Genomic DNA, 27,798 nt, shown 5'->3' with positions numbered 1-27,798 from the left:
TATTGATGCTGCTGTATCATTTTACCGACTAAGAAGCCTAATTACCTGTAGATGTTGAAACCTGATGAGTCCACAACGGAGTGTTACAATGCAGAGTCTGTTCAAGAGGTACAGCAGAGAGGACAGGGCAGGCAACTCTACCTCTGGGAAAAGATCTAGTACCTCTGATTCACTCACTCCATTATGGCTGGCACATACAAGGCCCAGTATCTAAAGGCAGACAAAAAACAATCACCTATTCCTCTGCTACACATTGGAAAAAAACATCAAATAAAGAAAAATTTTCACATTCACATTAAAACCAGAAAGGGTATGTGTTTCTCTGATGCCAAATTAAATTACACACATATTTCAAACTAAAAGCAATAAGGACAGGAAAATCTGTGTTTAAGTCACCTCTCTCATAATGTGGCGCTCTCTGTCCGTGCTGAGAGAGTTCAATGTCATTTTGAGTGCCAGGCGGTAAAGTGACATGGTGTCCTGACACTGCAGACACTGCTCCAGGCTCTTCTCCAGCAACCCACAGGATCTACTGTTAGGAAGCAGCAAAACAAAACAAACAAAATCTAAGTTATTCAAAAAGAAAAAAAAAAGGTTACTATTTTGTGAAGCGAACAATTAAAATTAAAATAATTTAAAAACAGGCTGTCCAACTCTGCAGAGGATACATGCTGGATTTGAAGGTTTTTATTTTTTTCATTCGTTTACTTCTTTATTTATTTTTTAAATAATGTATTTATAATTGTGAAAGCAGAGGTGGCGAACCTGGTGATCATCCTTGCCAGCAGTGTGACATATAATGCATTGCATGTTGATGCAGAGCGACAGTGCCTTTCCAGCTTCTTCTCCTGAAACAAAATACACGCATTCAGGTATCATAATCTTAAAAAAAAAACATACTGCTGCTAAGGATTTTTAAATGTCTTTGAAGGACCTTGTGGAGGGGTCAACACTGACCTGATCCCTAGTAAGTTTGAGATCCATGCTCTGGCACTCTGCATTGACTATACTCCTGACCTCTCTGGGACTCAGTGGGTCTAAGTGGAGTGTGGGCCACAACCTAAACACACAAAGTCGCAGAAAAGCATATGAATAGCCATTTTGACCAATACTGGGAATTCATCGAGTGTGTATTACCTCCAAGCCTGAGGACAAGTCTCTACATTGACAGACACCACCACTCTGACATTGACAGGCAGAGGGTCAATTAGCCACTTCATGTGTTTTTCTGCTTGCTAGAGCAAAAGGGGACAAACAGTAGTACAGACAAAAACATACAGCAGAGAGAGTGAACCCAGCTGAGTTGAATTTTGAGTTTTATATAGTTGTAGAGGCTGTTAACCTGTATTTGGTCAATGGAGTCAATGATGATGATAATGTTTCCTTGATGGCGCGCTGACAGTCTTTCAAGCCAGCGGGGAAACTCTTCTAAGATCTTACTGGGCTCCATGGATAAGCCGGAAATGGACCAGAAGTGCTGCAGCAGCTGTTTGAAAACAGACAGAAATAAAAACAGTAGTTTAATAATACAGAGTCATCAGTGGAAGAAAGCATTAACAAGAAGCAATCAGAGATATCCCTTACTTTAACTGTGAGGCGTTTGATAATGAGAACTGGCTCTGAGCTTGTTGAAAGTGGGCGACCAACAAAATGATACAGAAACAAGGTGTTGGGGGATTGTTTCTGCTGGAGCTCGATCCTGAAGAGAATTCAAGAATAATTAGCAAAGCAGGCAAAGCATGCACAAGGTCCAGAATGTTCCAGATCATTAGAAAGAACATACTTGTCCATTTAATATATAATATAAAACAAGATTTGTTTTTTCCAAGGGTGCAAGAGTGTTGGCCTGAAGTGATTGGAGAGTATAATTCAATTCAGTTTTATTTATATTTCGCCAAATCACAACAACAGTTTCTTCAAGGCACTTTATATTGCAAGGTAAAGACCCTACAACAATACAAAGAAAACAGAGAAGGTTGAACGGTTATAATTACTTTGTAACATTTCTAAATGTATGGCTTAAAAGTTTGGAAACCTATTAAAGACTTACAACAGTTTTAATTAAGAGGAATTCATGACGTATACATTATAATTAACTGAAGAAATTAGTTCTTACCATTTGGAGAGTAAAAGAGATTTTCCTGAGCCTGGACCGCCAGATACCAGGAGGGGTGGTGTTGGAGGGGGAGCAGCTATCATGTCATTCAAACGATCTATATACTGAGGTCATTGATGCATCACAGCGTTAGTAATATCAATAAAAAATAGGATTTGAAGACAAAATCATAAGGTTGAAGGGATCAATAAGAACTGAAGTACCTTCTGGAAGCTTAATTGTGAGGTGGTGCCGCTACAAGCCTGCTGATAGGCCTCGATCTGCTCCTGCTCATCATGTAGGTCCCACAGCACATCTCCCGAGTCTTCTTCGCACCCCTCGTCCATCCCAGAGTCCTTAGACTCAACATCTGCTACTTCAAGACCCAGCAACTCCTGGACGAAGCAGGAAAGAAAAAAAATCAGACAAAAAAAGGTTTCAGTTTTAATTCTTATACCATAGACTTTAAACTTTGTGAACTGATAAAAATAAGGATGTTAAATGACAGTCTGTACCTGCTTGATGATTTTCTCTAGCTGAGCATAAATCAGGTTGGCCCCCTCCTCTGCAGAGCCACTATGATCCACTACCTAGTAATGTTCAAAACAGGTTTGGGACAGACACAGTATTAGATTGCATTTAAAGACAATAAACAGAAAAATATCAACTTTTCCTCCACAGTTATTATTTTATTTATACTGATGCATTGCATGAAATGGGTTGAAACTAAAAAAAAACTTTTCTAAAATTATTAACCATATAAGTACCTTGATTTTAGCAGCCTTGTCTGCAGCATTGACCCGTTCGAGCAGTTGCCTGATAGGTCCATTTAAATTGTGATCTTCTTCGGTCCTAAGGTACAGCACCAATGGACGGCCATCTGGATTCTTAACAAAAGCCTCTTCACAATCCTCCACCACAGAGCTACGGCAATGTATTATGCATGAATATTAAACAAAAACCTTCATTAATCTCTGGAAAAAAAAAGAATTTGTGTGCAATCTTTATTATAAGGTTATCAATTTCCTAAACTCACCATACCTAGGGACAGTAGATTTGAGAAGAAGAACACACAGAGAACTCCTTTCAATCTCCAGCTTGCGCTCTACAGCGTATGAAGCCGCATTCTCCTCTGGGAAGAAGACATTAAGGTAGAAATGGCCTAGACTCTCACATATTCGCCGCAATACAGAGGTGTGTTTCTGCAATTAAAACATTAAGCACAGTTTTCCCAGACCTGATTAATAATAAGGTTATAATAAGGTTAAAGGTATTTTTCACAAAAATTGCCATTTTAAACCCACAATCCCACACACAAATTTTCTCAAAGATATAATCAAGTTGTTGTTTTTCTTTTAATTTGATTTAATTAAACTTCTATGAGTGGATCTGACTTAACCCTTTATTGACCATGGGCCCACCGGCAGGCCCATTTTACAGGTAAATTTGAAGGGCCGGTCAATAAAGGGTTAATGAAATACAAAATGTCCAAAATTAAAAAGAAAAAAAAAATCCAAATAATGATTTTATTGGCATATTTATCGAGTCATTCATTTTTATCTTAGCTTAGTTCAGCCTTTCATAATATAACGCTACAGTCCTATCTCTGTGTTACTTTAAGGCACGTCAGTGAGCAGCACTATAGTGGTACAACAACATCACATGAAAACAGAATATTTACAGTTTTTACAGTGCTCATCTTACCGACCTTTATAAAAATATCCAGCTCAGCTTTGGTCTCCTGGGTGAAGATCAGGTAGCAGCGGACTGTGTTGCTCCACAAGGCCTGGGGAACGTGGGGTGACACCTGCAACAGACTCGCCACAGCAGCATCCCAATCATCTGACAAAGACAGACACATATGGTAAAATATACAAGTCATGCCCATGAAGAGAATATGTGCTTCAAAAATACCTGCATGCAAAAAGAATGATGTTGATAAAAAAATCATAATAACTAGGTCATCTAGAGGTCAGGTTCTCAGAAAGTAAAATAAATTTTCCAGTGCTGCTGGCGCCACAATGGGACACACATATGAAATGACTGCAGTCCAGATCATAATATCACTCTTCTTTCTACAGACTCTTCCCTTCCAAAGTTTCCTTACCTCTGCTCACATTAGCAAAGGGCCCTTCCACATCTATTAAACTGTGTGCAAACTCTGGTCCTCTGAATGTTTGTTGCAATTGCATCATGCTGCCCATAGAGGGCTCACTTCCCAGCACACCACCAGTCCAGTACTCGCACTGTGTTCCTGCAGCTGAAGACATTTAATAAATCATTGTGGTGTTTTATCATGACATAAAGAAACAAAAGCCTAAACATGAGGTATGCTAACAGAAAATGAATCCTGTGTTCCTGAATAGGAAAAGTTATGCAGAACAGATTAACGGCTTAATAACAGAAAGTCCCCAATAGTGTGAATTTTTGTCTTACCAGTGACAGTGGTTTGGTTGTCATCTGAATCTGAGTCATTTGGGTCATAAACCTGGATGCCCTGAGCCTGTAACTGTTGAAGTTTGGCTTCCAAGTCCCTTTTAGCACGCAGGAGATCCTGTATCTCCTTTTCTTTTGTCTCCCGGAAAATCTGGTGGTGATTTTGCCAAAAGGTTAAAGCTGCAAATGTGAATACTAGAAAGAATGCAATGCCACAATCGTTCTCAAACTGTGGGGCACAGAGCCAAAATTTTGGGTCAACTAAGATGAATGGATGTTATTGTACTTTTATCATACTTTGACTTTTACTTCAAATTTGATCATTTTATGCTTGTTTATTGTTGATGATTGTAAAAGAAAGACATGTGAGGTATTAGGGTGAACTTTCACCCTCTTGTGAAATGAGGCGTGATGCGGTGTACTAGTGCTGTGGGATACTGCAAATTTTAGTACAGATCCGATACCAAATAAACACAGGGTCAGTATTTCTGATACTTTTAACCTATAAAGCCAGATTGTGCAGCGGAGAGCAATGTGTCAATAAATTTACAAATTCTATACAAACACATTTTAATGACCACTAAAATACTGAGACTAAGATATTTACTTTAAGATATTTACTAAGATATTTACTTTTCTCACAATGATTACTTAATGCTACAAAACTCACCTTTCATCTTTTTTTTTTGGAGACCTGAAATGTAAATGTGCCTGTCTGTAAAGCAATCTGGGTCAGCTTTTGTTGTTTAAATGTGCTATGAGCTATAAATAAAATAAGACTTTCTAGTCAACACAAAAAGATTTGGACATTTTCCATAGTGGGTTCTGTTTGAGGATGTTTGATCACTAGTATCAATCTGATAACAATACCAACTTTGGTATTAATCTGCCTACATCTATGATGTACCTTAAACTGACGTTTTACTTTGTCCCTGTCATGTTCAAATGTGGCAGCCCTCTCCATAGCTTGATATTTTGCCTCAAGAGCACTCTCTTTCTCTCTGAGGATCTTCTGGTAGGTCTTCTGCAGAGCCTGTAGTGACATTGAAAATAGCAGCATCCCACCATCACATTAAATCATCCAAACGCCCACAACTTTTTCAGTGAGGTTAGAATAAGCCTTGTGCATTTTGTTCATTATCACCTGCAGCTCTGCTCTCAGCCTCTTGTTCTCCTCATCCAGCTTTGCTTCCTTCTTTTGCATGGATGAGATCTCGTTGTTCTTGCTGACACGGAAGATTTCGTACTCTTTACGGAGTCTTTCATACTCTGCAGCATACTCTAGATCCACAGATGCTGTGGATTTGAAACTGGCCCCAATCACACGAGGTCCTCGGCGGAAAGAGCTGCGCAGTAGTCGGGCTTTGGGCTTCACCTCGACGGGTATCTCACAGGCTTCCCCGCCTTCACCTCCATACCCGTCCTCGATCACCTCCCCTGGGCTCACCATAGAGGATGCGGTGCCCATGGTGGCCAAATAAGTTGGAGAAAAAGAACTGCTCAACTTTTTTCGATGCTCATAGCTGCTCCTGTGTAATAAAAGACGGGACGGGGATGGAGTGTCAGTTAAGGAAACCTTTTGTTGATGGTTTGTCACTGGCATTTCTGATCTTTAAGTTGTTTTTTTCCAGGCCGTCTCGTAAAACAACAACAAGCAAAAAGCTAAGCTCTTTCCACAAAAGCAACAGGTAGCATTAGAATTATTTTTATTTATTTATTCATTTATTTATTCTGAAGAAATGAAAAGGTGACAAAGCAACGCGTTTGCAGTTAATATCAAAATGGGTTTAAGCATACCCGACTAATAGCAACTAATCCAGATGAACTTAGTTAGCTTCGTTAACATTAAGTTTTGGAGCGGTTCAACACCCTAACGGCGTCATTTATTAATGTAAAAACTAAAGAAACGACACAGTAAAGTGTTTTAGCTGAGAAGAAAACTGCCTACACGCCCAAGTTTGGCATATGAAGGTTAAACAAATAGCTACACTCACGGTCCGCTCCCCTCACAGCTTCTTCCTGGCTGCCTTGGTAACAAGGAGAAAATACGGGTGCCCGCACAAGTCAAAAACAGCAGAAGTTTATTCCCCTCGAAATTATGGGAATTACCCGAGAGCCCATCTCTCGGTAATCAAAGAATTAAACCCTCGTTTTATGATGTAATGAATTCTGTGCCAAAACGGAGTGCTTAAAACATTTTTATTTTCATCATCAGCATCTTCGTCTTCTTCTTCTTTCAGCTGCTCCCTTTAGGGGTCGCCACAGTGGATCATCTGCCTCCAGCTCACCCTACAGTTTGCATCCTCCTCTCTCACACTAACCTTCTACAGGTCCTGCTTCTCTACGTCCACGAATCTTCTTTGTGGTCTTCCTCTTTTCCTCTTGCCTGGCACTCCCATATTCACCCCGTGTCCAGGAAATACATCCTCTATGCCTCCTCTGTGCGTTTCCAAACCATCTCACCCTTGTCTCTCTAACTTTGTCTCCAAAGAGGGACCTGAGCTGTCCCTCGTGTATGCTCATTTTTAATCCTTGTCCCTCCTGGTCAGTCAAAGTGAAAGTTTTCAGCTCTTCTACTTTCTGCTCGACCTCCTGTCTTTTTGTCAGTGCCACCTTCTCCACACCATACATCAAAGCAGGTCTCACTACCACCTTGTAAACCTTCCTGAAACAAATTACATTTTACTTCATGTAATATGTTTACTTTATAGTCTACATCATCGTGTCTGCTTTTTTAAAAACTGTGTTAAAACTACTCTATCAGTTCGTTCAATGTTCTACTTGTGTCAAATATCAAATAAGGTATTTATATTGTTTATTTTACTATGACGTAATCTACAATCACAAAACCAACTGTTCTGTGTGTTTGTCACCATCAAGTGGTCGATTTGATCTGCTGCAAACTTCTTCAATCTTAGACAAATACTCTGAAGAAAGTCACGAAAAAATTATTTAATATTCAGATGATTAATTTTATTTTCAAAATAAGCAATAATTAGGTGCTAAAGCTTCTAAATGAGGTACATTTTTTGTAAAGTGGAAAAAAAAACCAACAACACACAGAGAACCTTCAACTTCCTGACACAAAGAAACCAAAACTGTAAAATAGCTCCTCGACCTTTCATCTGGCAGGCCTGTGCAGCTGTGCTGCATATTTTACACTACTGAGGCCACTGCAAACACACCATTTAGATTTTTGAGGACAGAGATATGAACGGGATTTTGGGCCCTTTCTGGGTCCGAACTCTTTTATACTTGGGATTTTTTTTTCCTGGAAATAGTGTTGTAAAATTAATTTATGAAGGATTTTGTCATATTTGTTCACTTTGTTATAGCATCAGTTTTTTTAACCACAAAAAATGAAAACATGAACAACTGAGAACCCGTCCATCCATAATTTCTCTTCTGTGTATCCAAGGGTCATGGGGGAGCTGAAGCATATCGCAGTTATTATAGGCCGAGAGGCGAGGATACACGTTGGATCACCAGCTTGCCAACCTGTCACATCGCCCATTTATCACATCGCTCGATTTATATAAATATTAATAGAAAATTACATCTGGCAAAAACACAGCTGGTAGTGTCAGATTATCTGACATTTAAACCTAAACTCAAACTAAAAATAATATTTCATAAATAATGATTTATTGTAAGAAGCGACACTTTTTCCCCCTACTCAGACTTCAATTATTATGAATGTAAAGAAGTATTTAGTTTCCAGAAGACTGAATTCCAGTAACACAGTATATGTGTAATATGTAAAGTATCAGAAAAATATTGCATGCTGAAATGGAGATATGCTACTGTTTGATAGAAGAATGTGCTCATTCTGAAAATGTGCACATTCTTCTTGTTGTGTTGATCCCAGCAACATCACAAAAGCTAAAACAATGGCATGCTTATCATGTTGTTGCATCATCTCTTTTTAGCAACATTTTGTAGGTGTTAAGGCACTGAAAGCACCACACTGTTTATATCCTTAACCCTCTGTCTCATTTTATAATGTACCACGTGGCTCCACTAGGTAACACATTTAGACTGCAGGAAGGAAACTAGCCTACAGTTCTACTGCTGAATAATGCAGCTGCCTAATAACGCTTGTGCATCTGATGTGGATTTAACCTCTTGGCATTCTTACCAGAACACCCCCCACCCACACATACACACACAATTTCTTAACAATGAAATGTAATTATTAAAGTCGTTGTTTTTTTTTGTTTTGTTTTTTTCATGAAAACCGGGATTCTTTATTCAAACTTTGAACTCTGGAACCAAAATAGACTGCAAGAGGCAACAAGTGTTTTTACTTCCGCTGAAGTTTAGGACTCTTATTTGGAAAATGATGTCACAGACTTTCAGTTACTGTCACGGCTGCCGAGGCGAGCCGTGTGGTGTTGGAGGAAGGAGGACCCAAGATGCAAGCAGGAGATGAAATGCTAGTGAAGTTTTATTTACACAGAGGTGAGGTGGCAAAACAGGCAAGAGAGAAGACAAAACTAAAGACCTAAACTGGGAAAGCTAAATGACAAACCTGAGAACATACGAACGGGGTGAGAGGCAGAGAGACGCAGACGAGAAACAGGACACCGAGGAACACAGTAACGCAGACTGACACGGAGTAACACAGACGAACCGGCAACAGGCAGGAGAACACACAGGGCTTAAATACACACACCGGTAATCAGGGGATGAGAAACAGGAGGGCAACACAGCTGGGAGGACTCAGAGCTGACGGGACAGGGGAAACGTAAACTGAGCACACTCACATAAGACACCGACCTTCACAATAAAACAGGAAACTCAGACACGGGGAACCAGACAGGACGCTGAACTAAACAGATTCATAAACAGACGGGGTGACATCATATACAGGCAAAGACACAGACTAAGGCAGAATATATATAACAGAACTCAAACAATGATAATCATCATCATCATCATCAGACAGCTAACGAAACAGAACGTAATTAATATCAAAACAGCATCCCCAGAGAAGAACTAATGCAAAACGAAACCAAAACATAAGAAACACAAAATGCTGGGTCGAACCGACCCAGGACCGTGACAGTTACCTTTTGTGTGACAAATAAAGTATCGTAAAGCAGAAGCTTAGATGTTTCACTCCTTTGGGGATAAGATTTCTGAGTAATTCAGAGAATAAAAATTAAAAATAGAATAAAATAAAAACAGAATTTCAAAAAATGTAAATAAATTTAAAAAAAAAAATGTCTCAGTCTTCAGTGCTAGAAAGCTAACAGGTCCCAAACTGACAAATTATCTTTGACCTATTATAGTTCCCTAAACAAGTACTGGCTAATTCTGACAATTTCAAAGTCGATGCCTAATAATGAGGGGAAGTGCAGTTTATCTGATTTGCGGTTAGGTGTTATAGGAACCACGCTGATGTTTTTAACATGGTATGCACTACCTTCATTTTTTTTCCATTTGCATTTTTTATATGACATCTTCCCTATTTTTACAGAACAGCTTAAGAAATGTTTTCCTGTATAGACGGTTCAAAAAGAAATACATGACAGGATCCAGTATACCACTGATACAGGTGAGTGCAGATGTTATCTGATTGGCTTTTCTCAGCCCCTCAGTAATATTTCCATGGCTCTGCTGTTGAATGTAGATTATCCTGCACACATGGTAGGGCACAAATGCGAACAGGAAGTTCATCACAATAAGTATAATCATTTTTATAGCTTTGTCTTTCACTGGTCGTTCTTCCTTTTGCTGCACTGTTCTTAGTTTCAGCAGGATCAGTATGTATGAAACCACTATAGTGACGAGGGGAATTGCAAATGCCACAATAGTGGAAATTAAAGCTGTTGGATTTGTCTTTTCTAAGTACAGTTTGTTACAAATGCCAGATGAGTTGGTTTGTTTTCTTCCAGAGAAGAGTGTAGGAGTCATGCAAACAATAACCATCACCCACAGTATGCCAACCGCTACATTTGCATACAAAGGCTTCCTGAATGATTGTGACTTTAAAGGTATAACCACAGCCAGGAGCCTGTCCAGGCTGATGAAACTCATCAAGTAGAGACTGCAGTACATGTTTAGATAGAACAAGAAGCCTAACAGCTGACAGATGATGTATCCAAAGGGCCAGTGGTTATCAGATAGGTGGTAAATTATGCGCATGGGTAAGACGAGGACATAAGATATGTCGGCTACAGAGAGGTTTTTCAGGAAGACTCTTGATGGAGATGTGGTTTTCTGGTGAAAGAAGGCCCACAGGGCCAAGATGTTCCCAGGCACTGCGATGATGAAAATCAGGATGTAAAAAATGGAAAGAGAATAATTCCACAGAGCTCCAGAAGTGCCATAGAAGCTCTCTCTCTCCTCCCCGGAAACATTCATAGTTGTTGCGCAGAGGATCAGCCTGGTCCAGCACAAATTAGACACAAACAGCCTGTTATAAGGATTGGCAGCCACATGATAGCCTTCGTTCACTCACATGATGTTTTAGTGACTTTTTAAATTGTCATAATGAAACTAAGAATGCAAAGAGAAAAATGTGACATAATGTCATAAAATCATATGCAGAATCATGTGTATATTACACATTAGAAAGAGGAACTACTCTTGCAAAACGTCAGTGTAACAAGCAAGCAGGATTACATTTTCATTAACATCAACAAAAGAATAATTACATTCAAGAGGTACTTTTTTGGTAGTATAGCATATAAAATGCTATATAGTAGAACTAACATATCACTGTGTATGTGTCTGTGTGTACATACGTAAAAGGCAAAATCAACCAGAACGTGAATAAAGTCAACCGATCATAAACTATAACAAGCTAATTAAATGTGTACTGATAATGATACTGCCTTTAAAACCCAGTTAGCGACTTTGTAACTTCATTTACCAAAGACACTTTGCTCTGTTGCAGAAAAATTAATTTGCATATTCACATAAACAATAAAGTGTACCAAACATGGCTAAATTTCTAAGCACAAAATTATTAGAGCATATTTGTTAGTAAATTACCTAAATGTTTGATAGTTTAATCCAAATGTAGGGTAACTCCAAACTGGCAATAATCATAAATCATCTCCTTACCTGTAACAGTAATGCAGAGCTGTAGTATGACCGTGTTTTGCCACCAGTCGAAAAGCAATGATGTGTGAACAGGATACAGGCGAAGAAGAAGTGAGAAGTCATGTGTTTTGCATATCCACTTTTGTATTTGCACACAAATACCATGTGTTAAGCAGACCCACACAATTAAATAGGAAACCACAAAGAATTTGAAAAAGCCACGGAAGCCTGATGCACTACAAGCATGCAAGTCTTTATTTTTTGCTACTCCAACACACTTTTGTCTTTATTACATAGTTTCTTTATAGCATGATTTAAAGCTTTACAAAAAAAAAGAGAGAAAATCAAATATTTACAAAATCTATCTGTGCAAACGTCGTCTTTTACACCACTCTCCTAAAGTAATCGAAAGGCATGCATACAAATAAACTTTGGTATGTTAACAAAACTACTTTTTTTCTTAGTAGAAGCTTTTATGTACATGTGGTAGAACAGGTTTATCACTTTGACTTAAGTACATTTAAACAACAATACATGTTAACTTAACAAACCGAGACCAGCAGTGCAAACACCGAGGTCAACACTTCAGCCATCCACACAGATTGCATGTAAATTCCCCTAAAAGGTCATGACTGGGTTAGGCTTGAAGTGAGTCATTATACAACAACTTTGGCAAATAGGCACAATAAAATGAAAACTTTTATTATTTAGTATACCTGTTGTAAATCTGTAAAATAAACCGGCAGTTCAAATGGGTGGAAACATGAGAAAATACTCTTAAAAAACTAAAGTTACTAATGAGTTTAAAATGTCTGTATACATCGTGTATACATTCAGAAAAAGGCATTTACAAGGGCAGCGTCGAATGTCCGGCAACATAGGAAATATAGAAGATTAAATATACTACGGTTATTCAATCTCTTGTTTCAAAAAAATATAACACAATTTTTTTTTACATGATATTTTGTGATTGTACATCAACTTTCTATTCCCTACTCATAGCTACAGCAAGAAAATACATTTTTGAACACCATGAAAGCCTTCCACTTCAGCTACAAAGTGGCAACACTAAATCGTTTATAGTTACATTACAAAATATTCTGTTATCTGGAACGCCTTCAAGAGAGAATCGATATCCAAGTAAGCATGATCCAAAATGTGAAAATAAAGATAAAAGTAGCAGTGTGTGAATGCCAGTGTCAAAGAAAAAACATGATTTGAGTGCATCACTTAATACTTTTACAAAAAAAAAAAACCTTTAATAAAAAGAAAATGAACAACAATCCAAAACCAATATAAAATATGATCAGGTCTACCTGCTATGCTGTAAAAGCCAGAGGGGTGATAATGGGGCTAAGTAGTGTCCTTAGCTGCTGTGGCTGTTGGGATGGAGGATTTGCCGCTGCTGCCGTTGTGGGACCTGTAGCTGGTGAAGCTGGGGGTGTGTATGGTGCGGATGCTCTTTCCACCTGGGCCCAAAGGTGTGGGCGACAGAGGGGAGGGGGAAGAGGATGAGGAGGAGGAGGAGGAGGAGAATGAAGAGGAGGAGGAGTGGACTCGACCATTCTGCGAGGAAAACGAGAGAGCTTTACCTGTGTGCTGTGAGGGTGTGGGAAGTTTGAGGGATCCATTAGACAGGGAGGGGATATGGGTGGAAGGTAGGGAGCTGGAACGAGGTGGGTGAGAGGACAGAATGGAGGACTTTGTCACAAAGGAGGAAGAGGAAGAAGGGTTAATGGGGTTAGTAGCATCTGAATTCTGTGCGGACTGGGAGCTGCCTTTAGTAGAGCTAGGATAAAAAGCAGGGATTTTAGAGATGGGTATAGTAGGGGAAGTCGTTTTATGATCCCCTCCCACTCTTTTAGCACTTCCGTTAGCCTGTAAACAGAGATGCCAAAACAGATACTTGTTGTCAAAAAAAGAAAACTGGTAAAATAATACATTTAAAAAAGGCAAGACAATGTTAAACAAAACTACAAGTTATTTACATGGACAGACACTATGACTACACGAGCATTAATATAACTAAGACAGAACTAAAAGACACCAAAAAAAAAAAATAAAAATAAAAATACACAGATACAAAAGCTGTCTTTTTTTTTTTACTGGGTTGCACAAAAGGTGAGAAACTGAACTGACAGACATGTTACCAAGAAACAGAACCAGGCAAAGGTTAGACAGTGCAATGGCAGACAGGATGGGTCTCTCTACAGAGTGGCTGTTTGTTAGAGGGATTGTTAGGCCTTGGGAGGAGCTATTGGAGACATTTCAGAGAATAGATACGCGTAAGAGGTCCGGAGAGAATTAGGTAATAGGGTTAGGTGTTTGAAGAGTGATAGCAGATAGGGGAAAATGTGGGCCAGTGTTCCAGTGAAAGTGACGATGCAAGGTGGGTGGGTTATGCCGAAGTCTTGACGGTAAGAGAATGTATCACCTTGGGGTTAAGTAAGCTGTGCAGTGATGTTGGGTTTGAGCAGAGGTGCATTGTGAGAAGGGAGGAGCATAGCCAAAAAATGTTTTTAAAAAGTCAGGTAAGTTTGTATCAAACATAGCCATAAGCATCTTAGGGCTTGGCAACACTGTTTAGGAACTCAGCTGTGATGGGAATTGGAGATGTGATGACAACTCAGATGATGACAGGATAGGATTCCGTTTGTCTCCGCCTTTTTTCCTTTTTTTTTTTTTAGCCACCAACACAGTGAAAACCATGAGCAGTGTGGACATGCAGAAGCATACAGTACAGTGATGTTATGGGGATAACAGTCAAGAGTCAAACATGCCTTCGTGTCAGAGCAGACTCGAGAGAAACGTGAACAGATCCACAGTCGCCACTATCGTGACTTTATTTTTTTCACAACACTTGAAACCTCACAGCTTTGGAAGTCTTCCCACCCCCACCCTCCCTCATATGCCACATGCTTTCGATTCCCTATATTTGTTCCCTGTAGTCTCTGTTAAGACCCTACAGTAAAACTACCTGTCGGAACTGCCTCTGAGCGTCCTGCAGTTTTTGCTGTTTTCCTGCTTTGTCAGTTGTACCCGGTGACTGCCTGGACTTCGCAGACAAAGGGACGGGCATCCGACTAGTAGGGGAAGCGACACTGGTATTCTGCAGGGGGATCCAAATGAAAAACAAAACAGAAAATAAAAAAAAGATAGAAAAAAACACACCAAATAGGAAGTATGAAAAGTCGAGGCACTAACAGGTTTAAAAAAAAAAAAAAACCCCGTTCATTCAATACGTCAACAATCAACGCCAGTGAAAGATCATGCACCCAGTGGGACCATAAAGCCATTATACACAAGGCATGCAGTCAAGAACAAGGATAATTAGAGCTTGATCATCATGACAGTGTCTCTGATGATGAGTGTGCCACTTGCTGAAAACCTCTTGAGTTTTAGCAATAAACTGAAGAAGAAAGATGGTAGCCAGGAACCAAACAAAATGCCACACCCAATCATGTCACCATGATTTTGTACTGAAGAGGGGAGTCATTTCCATTTCCAAGCACCTGTGGGGGGAGGGGATTAATGATTTTGTAATTTCAGTGGTTAAGGTAGGAGTGGAGGTAAGTTAGAAAACTGAAAGAGAAGAAACCCAAAGCCTCCGGGAACAACAAGAGCTAAAGAGAGACCTGTTGTACGGTGCTGGGGACACTGGGGACAGTGTTGGTGTTGGTGGTGGTAGAAGGGTTGATTACAGGGCGTGGAAGGAGCTGAGGTTTAGGCTTCTTCTGCAGTGAATTTTTGCTAGGTACCTTAGGGCCAGACCCTTTGGAGGTAGGCAGAGAGGACGACCTCTTCAGCCCTACTCCGACTGAGCTTTTCCCATTCCCTGTATTTGCTTCCTCAGTGTTAACCGACTCATCAGGGGAGCGTGGTCCCATCTCACTAATCGTGGTCTCTAGCTGCTTGATGGTCTGCTCCAGGCTGTCTAGCGTTTTGTAGGTGTTCTTCCGAATCTCATCCGTCCTGCCAAGAGCTTCGGAGTTCTGCTTTTTCAGCGAGGCAGTGTCTGTTCCCCTGGGAGTATCTGCAAAGGATTTTGAGCGCGTAATCTCATATCTCTTCGCTTCTTTGTGCTGCCTGATTGTACCATCGGATTCTTCTTCATCTTCATACACAACCACCTGTAGCGTCTTCTTGCCTGACTTGGTGCCTGTGCGAATGGCCTGAGTCAGTGCTGCCAGCTGTTTCTTAGGGAACTTGAACTTGAATTTCTTCTTCCCATCCTTGGAGTCTCCATTTGAATCTAAGTTTACCCCGTTGTCTGTTAGTTCAGATATCGAAGAAGAGGATGAAGATGATAGGCTGGCATGATCTGTAGCTCCCTGTGAGCTGCTGATTTTTTTGCCACCAACCATCTCAGCCCCTTCTGCGATGACTGGCAGCCCACTACTTCTCTCTGTGTCGGATTCCTCACTCTCTTCCTCAATGCGCTCTTCTGCAAGCATCCTCTCCAGTTCCTCCTCGCATTCAAAGATGGTAGAAAGGCGCTTGTAAGCTGAACGGATATCCATCGGCTCATCAAAGATGATGATGACAGGCTTCTTGTTGAAGCCGTTATCCTGCGTCACTGAAGGATCAACTGTGGTGTTTCCTCGATTTGCTGCATTGCCTACAGTAACAGTCTGCACACTTCCTTTTTTGGCATTGACCAGTTCTTGGTACTCTCCACAAGACAGTGGCTGAACCTTGGTGTTGGTGATCATAAATGCAATGTTGTCTGGGGGTGGAGGTGCCTCTTCTCCAGGCAAGTCAGGACTGAGACTAGCACCCCCATCAAGATCATCAATAGTGTTTTTAGGTGGACTGCTGTCCTCGTCAGAAGTCTTTTTGGATGGAGCACCATACCGTTTAGGTGCTGCTTTAACAGCACCTGTTTTTGTGGTCGTCACTGGGTCAGTTACTATATTCTTACTAGACGAAACAGGCTCCTGGATGATCTTACTTTTCTTTTCAGTATGAACTTTAAGGATTTTTCCCTTCTGCATTTCTGCACTGGTCTTCAAGGATTCAGAGCGTTTAACATGCTTCTTTGGCAGTTTAAATGCATTAAGTCCCACAGGTTTAGGTGATATAGGTGGGGGTGATTTGGGTGTTGGAGACAGTGGTGGCTGCTGCTGTTGTTGCTGCTGCTGGCTTGGAGAAATGTCATTAACATTGACATTTGACACCTGTGTCGGAGACTGTGGGGGCTCTCTGTGATGGTCGTTGGTGTCTTCCAGTCGCGATGGGGGTGGATGATCTTTGGGAATCTGGCCCGTCACATAATATATGACCTGCGAGTGTGAAATTTAAAAATGTGTCAATGTTTCATAGCTTTCTAACGCTAGAGTATAAGTTAAATATATGTGATTATAGTATGTGTAGTTAAAAGTCATACATACCCCTTGGCTCTGTCGAACAGTTGTATTCCCATTTTCATCTGTGTCTGGATCTTTATCCTCTCGACTGGGCTCTGAGCTCTGCTAGGACAGTGTGTGGGGGAATAATATTACAGTGTAACTGGCGTGCCAGGCTGTGCTGGATTAACTGTGAAATCACATTTGGTTGCAGAACCATCTGCAGCGTCAAAACTACAAGATTGGTCAATTACCTTTAACAACTGCTTTTTTATACTGTTACAGTATTAAATCCTACATAAAAACGCACATGGTGCAGAGTTTTGAAAAGCCAAATTAGAATATAATTCATGTTGATGGATGTATAAATATATAAATAACATAATATAAATATAAAACTGAATTGAATATTTTTTCTGTTTTTTATTTCACATATCGAGTTTTACATCCTTATACTATATTTAAAAGCCAGCTGTAGACTCTAAAAAGTGGAAAATGTGGAAGTGCCTTAAACCTGCATTCTTTCTAATGACCAACAGGGGGAGACTGCTAAATTGTGACTGTTCATTTAAAGTCTGTGACATATTTATCTTATTTCTTAGTTAATTTATGACCTCATTAAACACATTAATGATGAGCTTAGTCTCATTTGGAACTTTTGAGTCTTCTTTAATGGTGCATGCAGTTTATTTTGTAAATTGTTATATGTTTTAGGGTATGGTTAACCTTTAATTGACAAGTTGCTATTTTTTTTTGTTTTGGGTTAAAAATCGATTAAAAATCACCCATCACTTATTGTGGTTTCAAAAACAAAACAAAAAACAAGCAAGCAAACAAACAAACAACAAATAAAAAACAATACAAAGTGCTCAAATGGCGGCTTAAAAGGACCCCATAATCTAATGGGGGACATCGCAGTGCCTATGTACATCTTTAAATACAGCTTATGTTCCTAACTTGTTTCTCTTTTTTCGAGTGAAATAATTTAAATTTTTAAATTTCAGCAAAACAGTAAACTTTAATGTACTATTTACTGTGATTATAAGCTTAACCAAATAGCATACCTCTTATTTGTTTCTCTCAGAGAGCGGATACTTCCAGTTCATCTTTTCAAAACTAGTAAAAGTTGATGCACTTCACACACCTAGTCCTATTCGCTTTATCATTTCGACTAAAAAAGTAATACTCAAAATGTATCAAATGATTGGTTAGGGAGGTGTAAAGCTGGGAAAAGCGAACTGAGGTGAAGTTGTGCAAAGAGAAACGGAAAAGTCATTCCTCAGAAAAGTATAGGAGAGGAGAAGGAGCATGCAAAGTGGTCAGGCTGACCTCTAGTGAACCAAGTCTGCAAAAATAGATAGTGTCTACAGTGCATTTTACTGTTGTTCTTTCAATTGTCAAAAATCTAGAGCATATCAAGCAATTGTCAAATGTCATTAAAGAAAGACACGAGACGATTTAATAGCCTGTAAGGTACAGTGCTGAGGTTTTTATTGATTTGGATGAAAAGACAAGTGAGAGTTCTGAAACACATCATAGTCTAGACCAGGCATACAGAAGACACAGCATCTTTTCAGAAGCTCAATTTTATGCAGACTTAATCCTGAAAAAAAAATTAAAGCTCTGATATCCAGCAGGATCAAAAGAGGGAGGAAAACTCAGGCAGCAAGGAAAGGAAGCTTTGTGGAGGCAGCTGCTACAGGTTTCTCTCGAGCAAAAGCAAGAGCAGAGGAGTGTTAAGACACAGCCATTGATTGTTTCATACAGTTGGCAAAGGCAGGCAGTTAGCTGGGCAGCTGCACCGGGACATATATTTTACCTTTTTCTCTTTGAGGGGTAATAAAGCCCCCGGTCTTAGCTCTCTGATTTGTGGTTCAATTCGAGCGGTGGGCTCTACCAAATTTTTCACCCCTACATCCTTAACTGTGCACTTCTGGAAAACCTGAAGAGTGGAGAAAGGTGAGGGGAACAACGGGACAAGGGTTTTGAGGAGTATCTTCACAACTGCACAGCTGTAAAACTCCACAATTTGAAAAAAGTGCAGCAAAGTTCAATGAAAGTTATTTCTTTGGCAGCTGTCAGCACCCATCCTTTGCCACTTCCAAGGAAGTCACCCACCACAGGAAGAAATGATAAGCAACCCACTCCCACAACGCAGAAATCAATCAAATCCAGCATCCTAATTTCCATATGTCGGTTAAATTGATTGTATTTGCACATGTTTGAAAGGAGCGTGTGAGTGTGCTTGTTGTATATGGATCTAACCTGGAGCTCTGCCATGATCTTGTCCCCTTCATCTTCCTCTTCTCTCGTAACCAGGGGAGGAGTGGCTGGCTTCGGCTTGGTCTCCAGTGCAACCTTGGTGGGCTTGGGTTGGGGAGAGGGAGGTGGGGCGTCCTCCTCGCCCTCCTGTGAGAAATAATGTGAGGGAAATTATTCTTTTATTTTTAATAAGCAGCAAAGTTCGTGGAAATGAAAATGAATACTGCATTCATGTTGGATGAGCGTAAAGACAGAGTTAAAGGCAAAGTTAAACAGTATCTCTCCTGAAAATGGCAACCTTTACACTTTGGAGAAAGCCTAAATAGCTCTTTCCCCTTTTCTTCCAGTTTTAATGCAGTGGCTTAACTAAATCCCACTTGGCTCTACGCTTAGCGCACAGACACAAGAATGGTTTTCTTTACTCTCTCCAACCTTTTAAAGCACCAACCTGAGTCGAGACAGACTCCTTTCTGTTGGTGTAGACGACCTCACCAGAGCGTGTAGTGGTCATGCCTGAGCTGGAGCTGGGGTAGGTTTTCCTTGGCGGAGGCGGTGGTGGGGACTTGTTCGGCTTTTCAGACCCCTGTTTTGTCAAACTTTCAGTGGCTGCTGGCTTGACGGCAGTTTTGGAGAGTTTCTCCAGTGCTGGCTTGGCAGATTTCTCCACCAGAGGCTTAGGGAGTTTCTCAGACCCCTTCTTTGCTGGTTTGTCTGATTGAGGGCCTGACTGGGGCTCTTCTGTCATATAGGGCAATAGGAAACAACATTAAGGTATGTAGATAAAGCAAAAAAAAAGTTGTTTAAGTTACATTTGTGTGTGATTTCTACCTGATGGTAGCTCAACAGGGTTATGAATGTCTTCTTCTACAATACCAGCAGCAGGCAGTGCTGTGTTCTCTTCCACCTCTAGACTTGGAATTCCCTTCATCATGTTTGCCTGAGCCTCTTGTAGGATCTTCTCAAACTCTTTTCCATCATAATGACCAATATTCTGCCTCCTCTCTTCCCACTCTTTCTCTGCCGCCTGGACAGTGCAGACAAAAAAACATACCAAAGACTCAGAGAAAGTTTACGGTTGTCAGAAGTGCAAACTAAATGAGGGACTATTATTTCTAAACAAAAACAATACATTAAATACATTAGAGATTTTCAGGACACTCATAAAATAAACTGAGTATTAGCACGGCTAATGTCAGCATATACAAGTAAATGGAAACTACAAGGTGGGTAAACATACCTTTATGGAAACAGCTCTGCTTTTGTTCTTTTCCTTACTGCTCTGAAGCTCTTCTATCACAAGATCCTGGCTGGCTGTTCCATTACTGTTCCCATGAGTCTTTTTGTAGCGGGTGGGACTCGGTGGATCTGTGTCAACCGCTTTGGGAGGCTCACGGTCTTGACTCTTGCTAAGGTTGGGACTGGAGATATGAGTGGGGCTAGGTGTGGCTGGGGGACTAGGTTGAGATGTCAAAGCCGCAGATTGCTGGGACTGTTGAATGTGGACTGGGGAGCTCTGGACATGATGGATGACCACTGGGGATGAAGGCATCACCTCGGATTTGATGGTGGAGCTCTGAGGCTCTAGTGGGGCTGAGGTTGAGTCAGGTTGGCCTGGTGCTGGAGAAACATCTGCAGGGGTGTCTACTGCTACTGCGGGGCTGTTGTCCACTGTGGCATTGCTGGAAAGCTCAGGCCCTTTCTGAGAAGACTCAGTAGCACACCTGCAGAGGAAAGGGAAACAATAAGAAATACACATCATACAGAAACACTGGCGAAAGAAATGTTTGTGCAACAATGCTCAGAAATTTGTATTCGCAAGTTATGGTCTTTTAAAACTGTTATTAGGACTATACTACATCAAACCTTGCTGTAAAGTAGGCAAATAATACTACATATTTATTGACATGAGGGATAAACCACCACAAAATCTATAATGCAACAGGTGGGTTTGGCAACAGGGCATATTTTTGGTTAAAAAAAAAAACAGAGGGAGAGCAAGAGAAAAGTCAAGAGCCAGTTTGGCATCTGTATTAAAATGGAAATGAGGTGCTGCATTGCCCACCAAATTAATTCACTTATCGGTTGAGTGAAGGTGATGGAAGTAAATCGAGCTGGACGCCAAACCCTTCTGTCCGCACAGAATGACCTCTTTGATGGGATGAAGGCTGGCTTGCCACTATAATCAAACGGTACAATCTCCTACATCATAGACCCCAGCGAGGAGCCCCGCAAAGTGCTTTTTGTTTTCATCTTCAATTCCCCCTCTCGCACTCAGCTCCCATACTCCAACACATCTTCTCATTTTTCCCTGCTTTATCTTTTCATTCTCCATTTTCCCCCTACCTTCTCAGGCTGCTGAGTGTGTCGGTCAAGCTCTTCACCCTTTTCAGCATACTGTCCAATTTGTGGGGCTCTTCTTTCAAAAACTTGACAGCTTCTACTTCCACCCTGAGCACAGCCCGCATTCTGGCTTGAAGGGCTGGGAACTCTCCTGATGAAATTTAAACAGAGAGGAAAAAAAAAAGTAAAATATTCCTATTTTAGAATATTTCTGCTCACAATCCTTTTCTCTTTAATTGAGAAATGTTAATTACAATGTGATTTTTTGTGAAAAATTGCTTGTATTTGGCATGGATTTTTACTGCGCAAAGCTGGATGATAATGTAAGTATACCGGAGTAAGGAACATTAATGTGATGTGAAGGCAGTCACCATACCTTTAAGCCCTGCCAGAGATTCTCCCACCTTCCTCAGGGTTACCGCTCCCTCTTCCACATCTTTTAGGGTCACTGCTCTGTGTGTTGTGGCTGAGTCATTCTGCAGAGAACCTACATACTGTTCCAGCTCGCTGCAGGAAAAAACAGAAAGTAATCTAGAGTTGAGTGACTTTTAAAAAAAACTGCCTGGCAAATTCACTCACTGGCCACTTTGATAGGTACACCTGTTCGCATCTGCAAATAGCCAATCGCGTTGCAGCATGTAGACATGGTCAAGATGACCTACTGCAGTTCAAATTGAGCACCAGGGGAAGAAAGGTGATATAAATGAATCTGAATGTGGCGTGGTTGTTAGTACCAAACGGGCTGGGTTGAATATTTCAGAAACTGTTGATCTACTAAGATTTCCCCACACAGCCATCTCTACAGGTTACAGAAAATAGTCTGAAAATGAGAAAATATCCAGTAAGTGGAGGTTCTCTGGGCGAAAATGCCTTTTTGATGAGAATGGCCAACCTGCTTTGAACTGATAGGAAGGCAACAATAACTCAAATAACCGCTCACTACGACCAAGATATACACAACAGTATCTCTGGAAACCTCCTGTCAGCTAAGAACAGCAAAATTATGCTACAATTGGCACAGCCTCACCAAAATTAAGAGAGTAGAAGACTAAAACAAAAAACCCCCCAAAAAAACAAAACAATCCCTGGTCTGATAAGTCTCAGTTTCTGGTTAGACATTCAGATATCAGGGTTAGAACTGGGCATAAACAACACTGCTTTGTATCAGTGGTTCAGGTGGTTTAATGGCATAGAAGATAGTTTTTGTGACACACTTTAGTATAAGCACCTTACTACAAATTGAGCAACGCTTAAACGCCACAGGCTACCTGACTATTGTTACTGACCATGTCTATCCCTTTATGACCACAGTGTACCCATCATGTGATGACTGCTTCCAGAAGGATAACACACCATGTCACAAAGCTCAAATCATCTCCAGCTGGGTTCTTACATGACAATGAGTTTTCTGTACTCAGTCTCTAGACCTCAATGCATTAGAGCACCTGTGAGATGTGGTGAAATGGGAGATTCTCAACATGGATGCGTACCCGACAAATGTGCAGAAACTGTGTGATGCTATCATGCCATTGCAGCCCAAAATTTGCATCTAATGAGTGTACACTTGAAAAACAAAACAAAACAAACAAGCCAAAAAACCCTGCATAAATAGGCTCTTATTATGATTATTTGCACTGTATAAACACCAGGGGGCAGGATACAATCATGTTTCTTAAAGGCCAAAACTGGGGAAAGGTAGGAAAAGTCTCTGGGATTGATGCATGAAAGGCAATAGTGTATATGATATGTAAAATTCATACTTTAAGCTGCAAATAAATATCTTAACTGTGCAGTCCTCTTTCCTGTCTACACTAGATTGCTTAGTCTAGACTGGATCTGGTCTTATCCCAAACCCCCAAATATTTACACACTGAATGAGGCTTATTTGTGAGAAAGCACTTCCTCACATAGAAATCATATCACCCTGCCTAAGAGCCATCCCGGTGCTAGAGAAAGCTGGCTGTTCCAAAGGGAAATGTGCTGTATGATAACATTGTCTGCAGTGTTGGATTGCATGAGAGGGAACTAAAATCACATTTCATTGTGGCCAGGTACCCTTGAGAAACACTCTTTTATAGGAGTCCCCTGAAGGGATTAGGAAAGGCAACAAGGAGACAGTGTGTTAAATGCCCTTCTATGCAAAGGCTTTTTGGTAGTGAGAATGATGGATTTTTCCTTTTTCATGAAGCCTCCAACAGAAAAAAAAATACTATTTGTTCAATAATGTATCCCTCTGTTTGCCAGAGTATAGGAGGCAGCCTTTAAAGACCACTTGCGTTGCATTTGCATGAGGAATTTGGCACTTTTCTTACTTTCTTTCATAATTCTTTCTCGTGAACTGAAACGGGCAGTATGGGACACCAAGAATTCCACTTAAGGCGAAAATAGCTTCAAATACTGCAGTTGTTCAGATTAAAAAACAACTCTATATTTTTGCTCCGTGAAAGCTTTCATCCACTGAAAATGACCACTGTCAGATTTAATACGTTTTTTTTCTTTTTGTGTGACTCCATTAAGGTTTTCCTGTGTTTTTATGGTATGAGTTTCCATAATTTAAGGTGTGAGTTTTAAAAAAAGGTTACAAAATATGGTCTGATAGATTGAATTCTCTCAAGAGGGCAGCAGTTTTCACACCACGCACTCCAAATGGTTCTAAAGCCAAGCAGCTCTGATTGCCATGCCTTATTTAAGGGGCCAGGAGCCGTGTTTTGCTGACTCACAAATGGCTGCATACCAAGTGTAACAAAGGGCTTAACACAGCTTCAGTGCCCCGACTCCCTCCTGTTCATTTCCCAGAATCCAAGAACTGCTATGATTGTGTTTATTGGAGCATATGTTCGCCGCTGTCTAGCAAGACAACACTGTTTGACCTTGCCTGTAAACATCCAAATAAAAAGGATTCAATTACTGCTCCCTGTTGGCAAGACGAGGCGAATGAATTCAAATAAGAGCAGGGCGGTGAGTAATTACTCCACAGTTGAGTCCATTGTTTTAGACCTCTGTCTCTGAGAGGCAGGCATAAACCTGTGGGCTGTAATTTAGAGGGTGTTGGCTTGTCAAAGCGTTTAGGATTGAATGGCTCAGGTGAGCTGATAACAGTGAAGCCTTTTGGGGGCTTCCTATAAACGAAGGCACAGCAAATGTAGTTGCAGATATGTGCACTAAATCAACTGTCAGACGTTTGAAAAACTTTGTTGAATGCAAACAAACGTGTCTATCCATTTTAGACACAATGAAAACAAAACGGCATCTGTTGTGTTGGGTAATGAGTGAGTTCTGAGCAGTCTTACCTGAGTTGTGTGAGGACACGCTCCTCCAGACCCAAGTACTTGTGCCTGTCCTCTTCTACCACAGCTCTCTGTCGCTGAACAGGGTCCTCCATACGCCGCATTGCCTCTGCAAGTTTAATACTGATTTCCTGCTCTGCCCGCTTCAGCTGCACCCGTAATGCCTCCTGATTCTGGAGCTGAAGTGATGTACATAGCAAAGTGAAAGTTATTAGAGGACCTGGACTAGTAAACCGAGATATATGGCTTTTTGGTTATCACACTTAATCACATGCATATACACAGCTGGAAATGTGGACAAACGCAACAGTTTAATTTAATTAAAATGGAGACAAAGTCTTGCCTGCAGCTGCCTCATCTGATGCAGTTGCATCCTGAGGTCAGAAACATTCTTCCTGAACTGCAGGAGGTTTACTTTGAGTGGAACTGAGCCCTTGTCTGATGGGCTTGCACTGTTCTTGGGAGACAAGACCGGAGAACCACCTGGACCAAGAGAAGAAGAAAAAAACCCACACAGCACAGCTTAAGTTTGTTTTCTGAAAATTACGACCCATATGTACATACTAAAACCTTTGAAATCAAAGCTCATAATAACTCTTATGAACTGTAAAAATTCTAGTAAACATTACTAGGGAGGTTTTAAAGTGTAGAATTTTTTTTCCTTTTTCAAGCACTCACACTACTTATTAGCAGGCAGATTGTAAATGCCTGTAAACACACTTTTTCTGAACTAATGTCCCAAATGTTCAGCAAAGATTTCTTCTAATTTTTGTGGCATCATTTCTACTTCATATGTACTATAGATATGTTAACACTCTTATTAGCTGCAGGTGGAAATGGCTGTCAACTAATTATTTCAGTCACTGCTAAAGATGAAGAACAGGCTGAAACCATGGAAACCAAAGTAACTTACATCCATGGTGGAAGTCCCTAAATAGAAAGTAAGAGCAATATTTCAAACTGCACCATGAGATTGAAATGTGATGACCCTATAGAACTATACGTTCAGTCACAACAGATGACACTGATTTTGTCAAACACAGCATGTAAAGGAGGAGCTTGAGTGGGTTGCAAAGCAGCTTGCAATGAGCACCAACTGTAGGTGGGCTAAAGCAATTTTAATACTGCACCCCACTTGATCAGGTTACTTGGTCTTTAAGTTTTGTTTACTAGGTTATATAGTTATGGTGTTTGTTTTAGTATTTATGTTCTCCTGGTTCTTATCTAGGGGCCTTGTTGTTTAGTTGTTAACACATTTACCTTACAAAAGACTTAAAAGATTGAGCCTGGGAGGAAACACAAATCCAGCCTCAGGGTTTCACAAGCTAGTACCGATAACAAGCCTGGATAAATGGGAGGGCATATTCATTTGCTGTGGTGACCCCTTAGGAAATAAACAGCTGAAATTACCTCATCTTCTAGCTCTTATCTATACACAGATGTGCTTCCATTTTTTTTCTTTTAACATATATGAATGCCATCCGGGACTGCAGTTCCAGGATCTAAGTGCTCATCTTAATTATTGTGCACTGTCCTTTTTAAATAAACCTGAAACTAGTCATAAGGATATCAGCAGAGGTGTCAGCTGATGGGGGATGACAGTGAGGTCAGCTGAGCTTGACTTTGTGTCCTGTGTAGCTAAATTAACACTGCATGCATTCAGTTTTACAGTAACATGTCTTTTCAAAAATGTGTGTCAATTAACCTGGAATCTTAGTTCACTATATAAAGTTGTAGTAGTAGTAGTAGTATAGTTGAAGTACGGCCAATTTTCTGGTAGAGAGCAGTTTCAAGGTCTGTGTATTATCCACAGTAACTTGGAAATTCTTTCTGAAAGGACACATTTGTGCTGTATTTTTATCAGAATTATGAAATGAGTGTCTGTCACTGTATATTTGAGGCAAATGTCAAAACCATCTGCAAGAATAGATACCACAAGAGGCAAGTACAAATTTTCTTGTGTAATTAAGAGCAGCCAATCCTTTAAACTCAAAAAAATACAAAGAAAGTAGTGTCCATCTATTTTAGTTAAGAGAAACTTACAAGTGCTCCCTAAATGCTTTTGACATATACCATGGCGCAGTGAAAGAACACACTTTTGTCTTTGTAATCCCCCAAATCTATTTACAGCGTGAACAGACCTGAACTACTGGTTACAATGTATATTTTGTCCATCAAAAGAAGGACACGCTGGGTGGTGACAATCAAGAAGCATGTGAGGGATTAAACGAATATCCTCATGTTTTTTCATGTTAGAAGCTGTCTGGCGAGATCAAAGAAGACCCTGTAACTTTTCTGATGTTTTGAAGATTTGCTCAAACACAGCATGACAAGTAAATCCCTCTGAAAACTACATACTCCATGAAATGTTTCTTGAGACACGAGCTTAGCTTTCAAGACACATAAATAGTGTTGTGTTTGTGCTTCGCCACTGGTGAGGTTGCAGATCTTTTTATCAAGCTAGGATCTGGCCGCAGAATGCTACGGCGCAGAGATTGAATCGCTGAATCATCTTGGCAGGCTTGAGAAGTAATAGCATCTTGTTTTAAGTAGTGCTTTGAGGGGCTTGTGTTAGCTGCGCTGGCTCTCGTCTCTTAACTCCTATTAAACTGGATGAACTGGGTAAAGGAGTGCAAGGAAATATGAACTGATGACAAGCAAAGAAGCCTGACTTTGTTTTTCCTCCCTCCAGTGCTGTTCATTGCAGACTGCTGACTGACACTGATGTGTGGGCTTGTCTGCACATGATATTATGGCATTTATATCAACTAAAAAGAAAAAAAAAACCAGAAATCCCACATAATAGAAGAGATACTAACCTGAACTATGAGCACTGTGGGCTGGAGATGATGTCTTCGGGGGTCTCTCGCTGTAGTCAGAGAGAAATTTATCGGGCAAGAGTTTGTGTAACAGAAATAAACAGCACTTTGCAGCACTTTAGATTTACAGCTCGATATTAGTAAGGACAAACAAGTTAAAA

General features: G+C 40.4%; 3 protein-coding genes across 13 annotated transcripts in view; all 3 read right to left on the bottom strand.

The window, feature by feature from the left end:
* nphp3 (nephronophthisis 3) overlaps positions 1–6,574 on the bottom strand; it is a 36,301-nt gene extending 29,727 nt beyond the window's left edge. Inside the window, exons 1-18 of the mRNA XM_063483543.1 lie at positions 6,526–6,574; positions 5,676–6,060; positions 5,439–5,564; positions 4,532–4,682; positions 4,203–4,355; positions 3,804–3,937; positions 3,137–3,297; positions 2,863–3,019; positions 2,611–2,685; positions 2,320–2,490; positions 2,117–2,220; positions 1,585–1,699; positions 1,343–1,486; positions 1,138–1,235; positions 958–1,060; positions 766–848; positions 397–532; positions 46–210 (exon numbers count right to left, since the gene is read on the bottom strand). Coding sequence (XP_063339613.1) covers positions 46–210; positions 397–532; positions 766–848; positions 958–1,060; positions 1,138–1,235; positions 1,343–1,486; positions 1,585–1,699; positions 2,117–2,220; positions 2,320–2,490; positions 2,611–2,685; positions 2,863–3,019; positions 3,137–3,297; positions 3,804–3,937; positions 4,203–4,355; positions 4,532–4,682; positions 5,439–5,564; positions 5,676–5,999 — 2,400 coding nt within the window. The 5' untranslated portion in view covers positions 6,000–6,060; positions 6,526–6,574. The remainder of the gene's footprint in view (positions 1–45; positions 211–396; positions 533–765; positions 849–957; positions 1,061–1,137; positions 1,236–1,342; positions 1,487–1,584; positions 1,700–2,116; positions 2,221–2,319; positions 2,491–2,610; positions 2,686–2,862; positions 3,020–3,136; positions 3,298–3,803; positions 3,938–4,202; positions 4,356–4,531; positions 4,683–5,438; positions 5,565–5,675; positions 6,061–6,525) is intronic.
* A 1,762-nt stretch (positions 6,575–8,336) lies between these two features.
* Positions 8,337–11,666, bottom strand: si:dkey-96n2.3 (uracil nucleotide/cysteinyl leukotriene receptor). Its single transcript, XM_063483536.1, has 2 exons — positions 11,606–11,666; positions 8,337–10,922 (listed from the first exon to the last, which is right to left on the bottom strand). Exon 2 carries the CDS (start codon positions 10,898–10,900, stop codon positions 9,986–9,988), a length of 915 nt encoding a protein of 304 aa, XP_063339606.1. The 5' UTR covers positions 10,901–10,922; positions 11,606–11,666; the 3' UTR covers positions 8,337–9,985.
* Positions 11,667–11,826: 160 nt separating this feature from the next.
* The window catches only part of si:ch211-285f17.1 (sickle tail protein), a 117,002-nt gene continuing 101,030 nt past the window's right edge, over positions 11,827–27,798 (bottom strand). For 4 of the 11 annotated variants that reach the window (XM_063483530.1, XM_063483524.1, XM_063483527.1 and 1 more), the window contains 14 exons: positions 27,638–27,687; positions 25,162–25,301; positions 24,822–24,997; positions 21,908–22,038; positions 21,535–21,682; positions 20,429–20,912; positions 20,020–20,215; positions 19,640–19,929; positions 19,195–19,338; positions 18,749–18,871; positions 16,975–17,055; positions 16,762–16,866; positions 14,562–14,693; positions 11,828–13,462 (listed from right to left, as the gene is read on the bottom strand). In XM_063483530.1, the coding sequence (XP_063339600.1) occupies positions 12,938–13,462; positions 14,562–14,693; positions 16,762–16,866; positions 16,975–17,055; positions 18,749–18,871; positions 19,195–19,338; positions 19,640–19,929; positions 20,020–20,215; positions 20,429–20,912; positions 21,535–21,682; positions 21,908–22,038; positions 24,822–24,997; positions 25,162–25,301; positions 27,638–27,687 (2,725 nt within the window). In that variant the 3' untranslated portion in view covers positions 11,828–12,937. Of the gene's footprint in view, positions 13,463–14,561; positions 14,694–16,761; positions 16,867–16,974; positions 17,056–18,748; positions 18,872–19,194; positions 19,339–19,639; positions 19,930–20,019; positions 20,216–20,428; positions 20,913–21,534; positions 21,683–21,907; positions 22,039–24,821; positions 24,998–25,161; positions 25,302–27,637; positions 27,688–27,798 lie in introns of all 11 variants that reach the window. The other 7 variants (XM_063483535.1, XM_063483534.1, XM_063483528.1 and 4 more) reach the window with 6 other exon arrangements.

The sequence above is a fragment of the Pelmatolapia mariae genome, linkage group LG9, assembly GCF_036321145.2.
Source record: "Pelmatolapia mariae isolate MD_Pm_ZW linkage group LG9, Pm_UMD_F_2, whole genome shotgun sequence".
NCBI classification, from domain to species: domain Eukaryota; kingdom Metazoa; phylum Chordata; class Actinopteri; order Cichliformes; family Cichlidae; genus Pelmatolapia; species Pelmatolapia mariae.
Note: the sequence above shows the minus strand (reverse complement) of the source record. Positions and strands in the feature narration are given on the sequence as shown.

Excerpts from the sequence above, each read along its gene's own strand:
- si:dkey-96n2.3 (XM_063483536.1), bottom strand. The coding sequence starts at position 10,900 with ATGAATGTTTCCGGGGAGGAGAGAGAGAGCTTCTATGGCACTTCTGGA.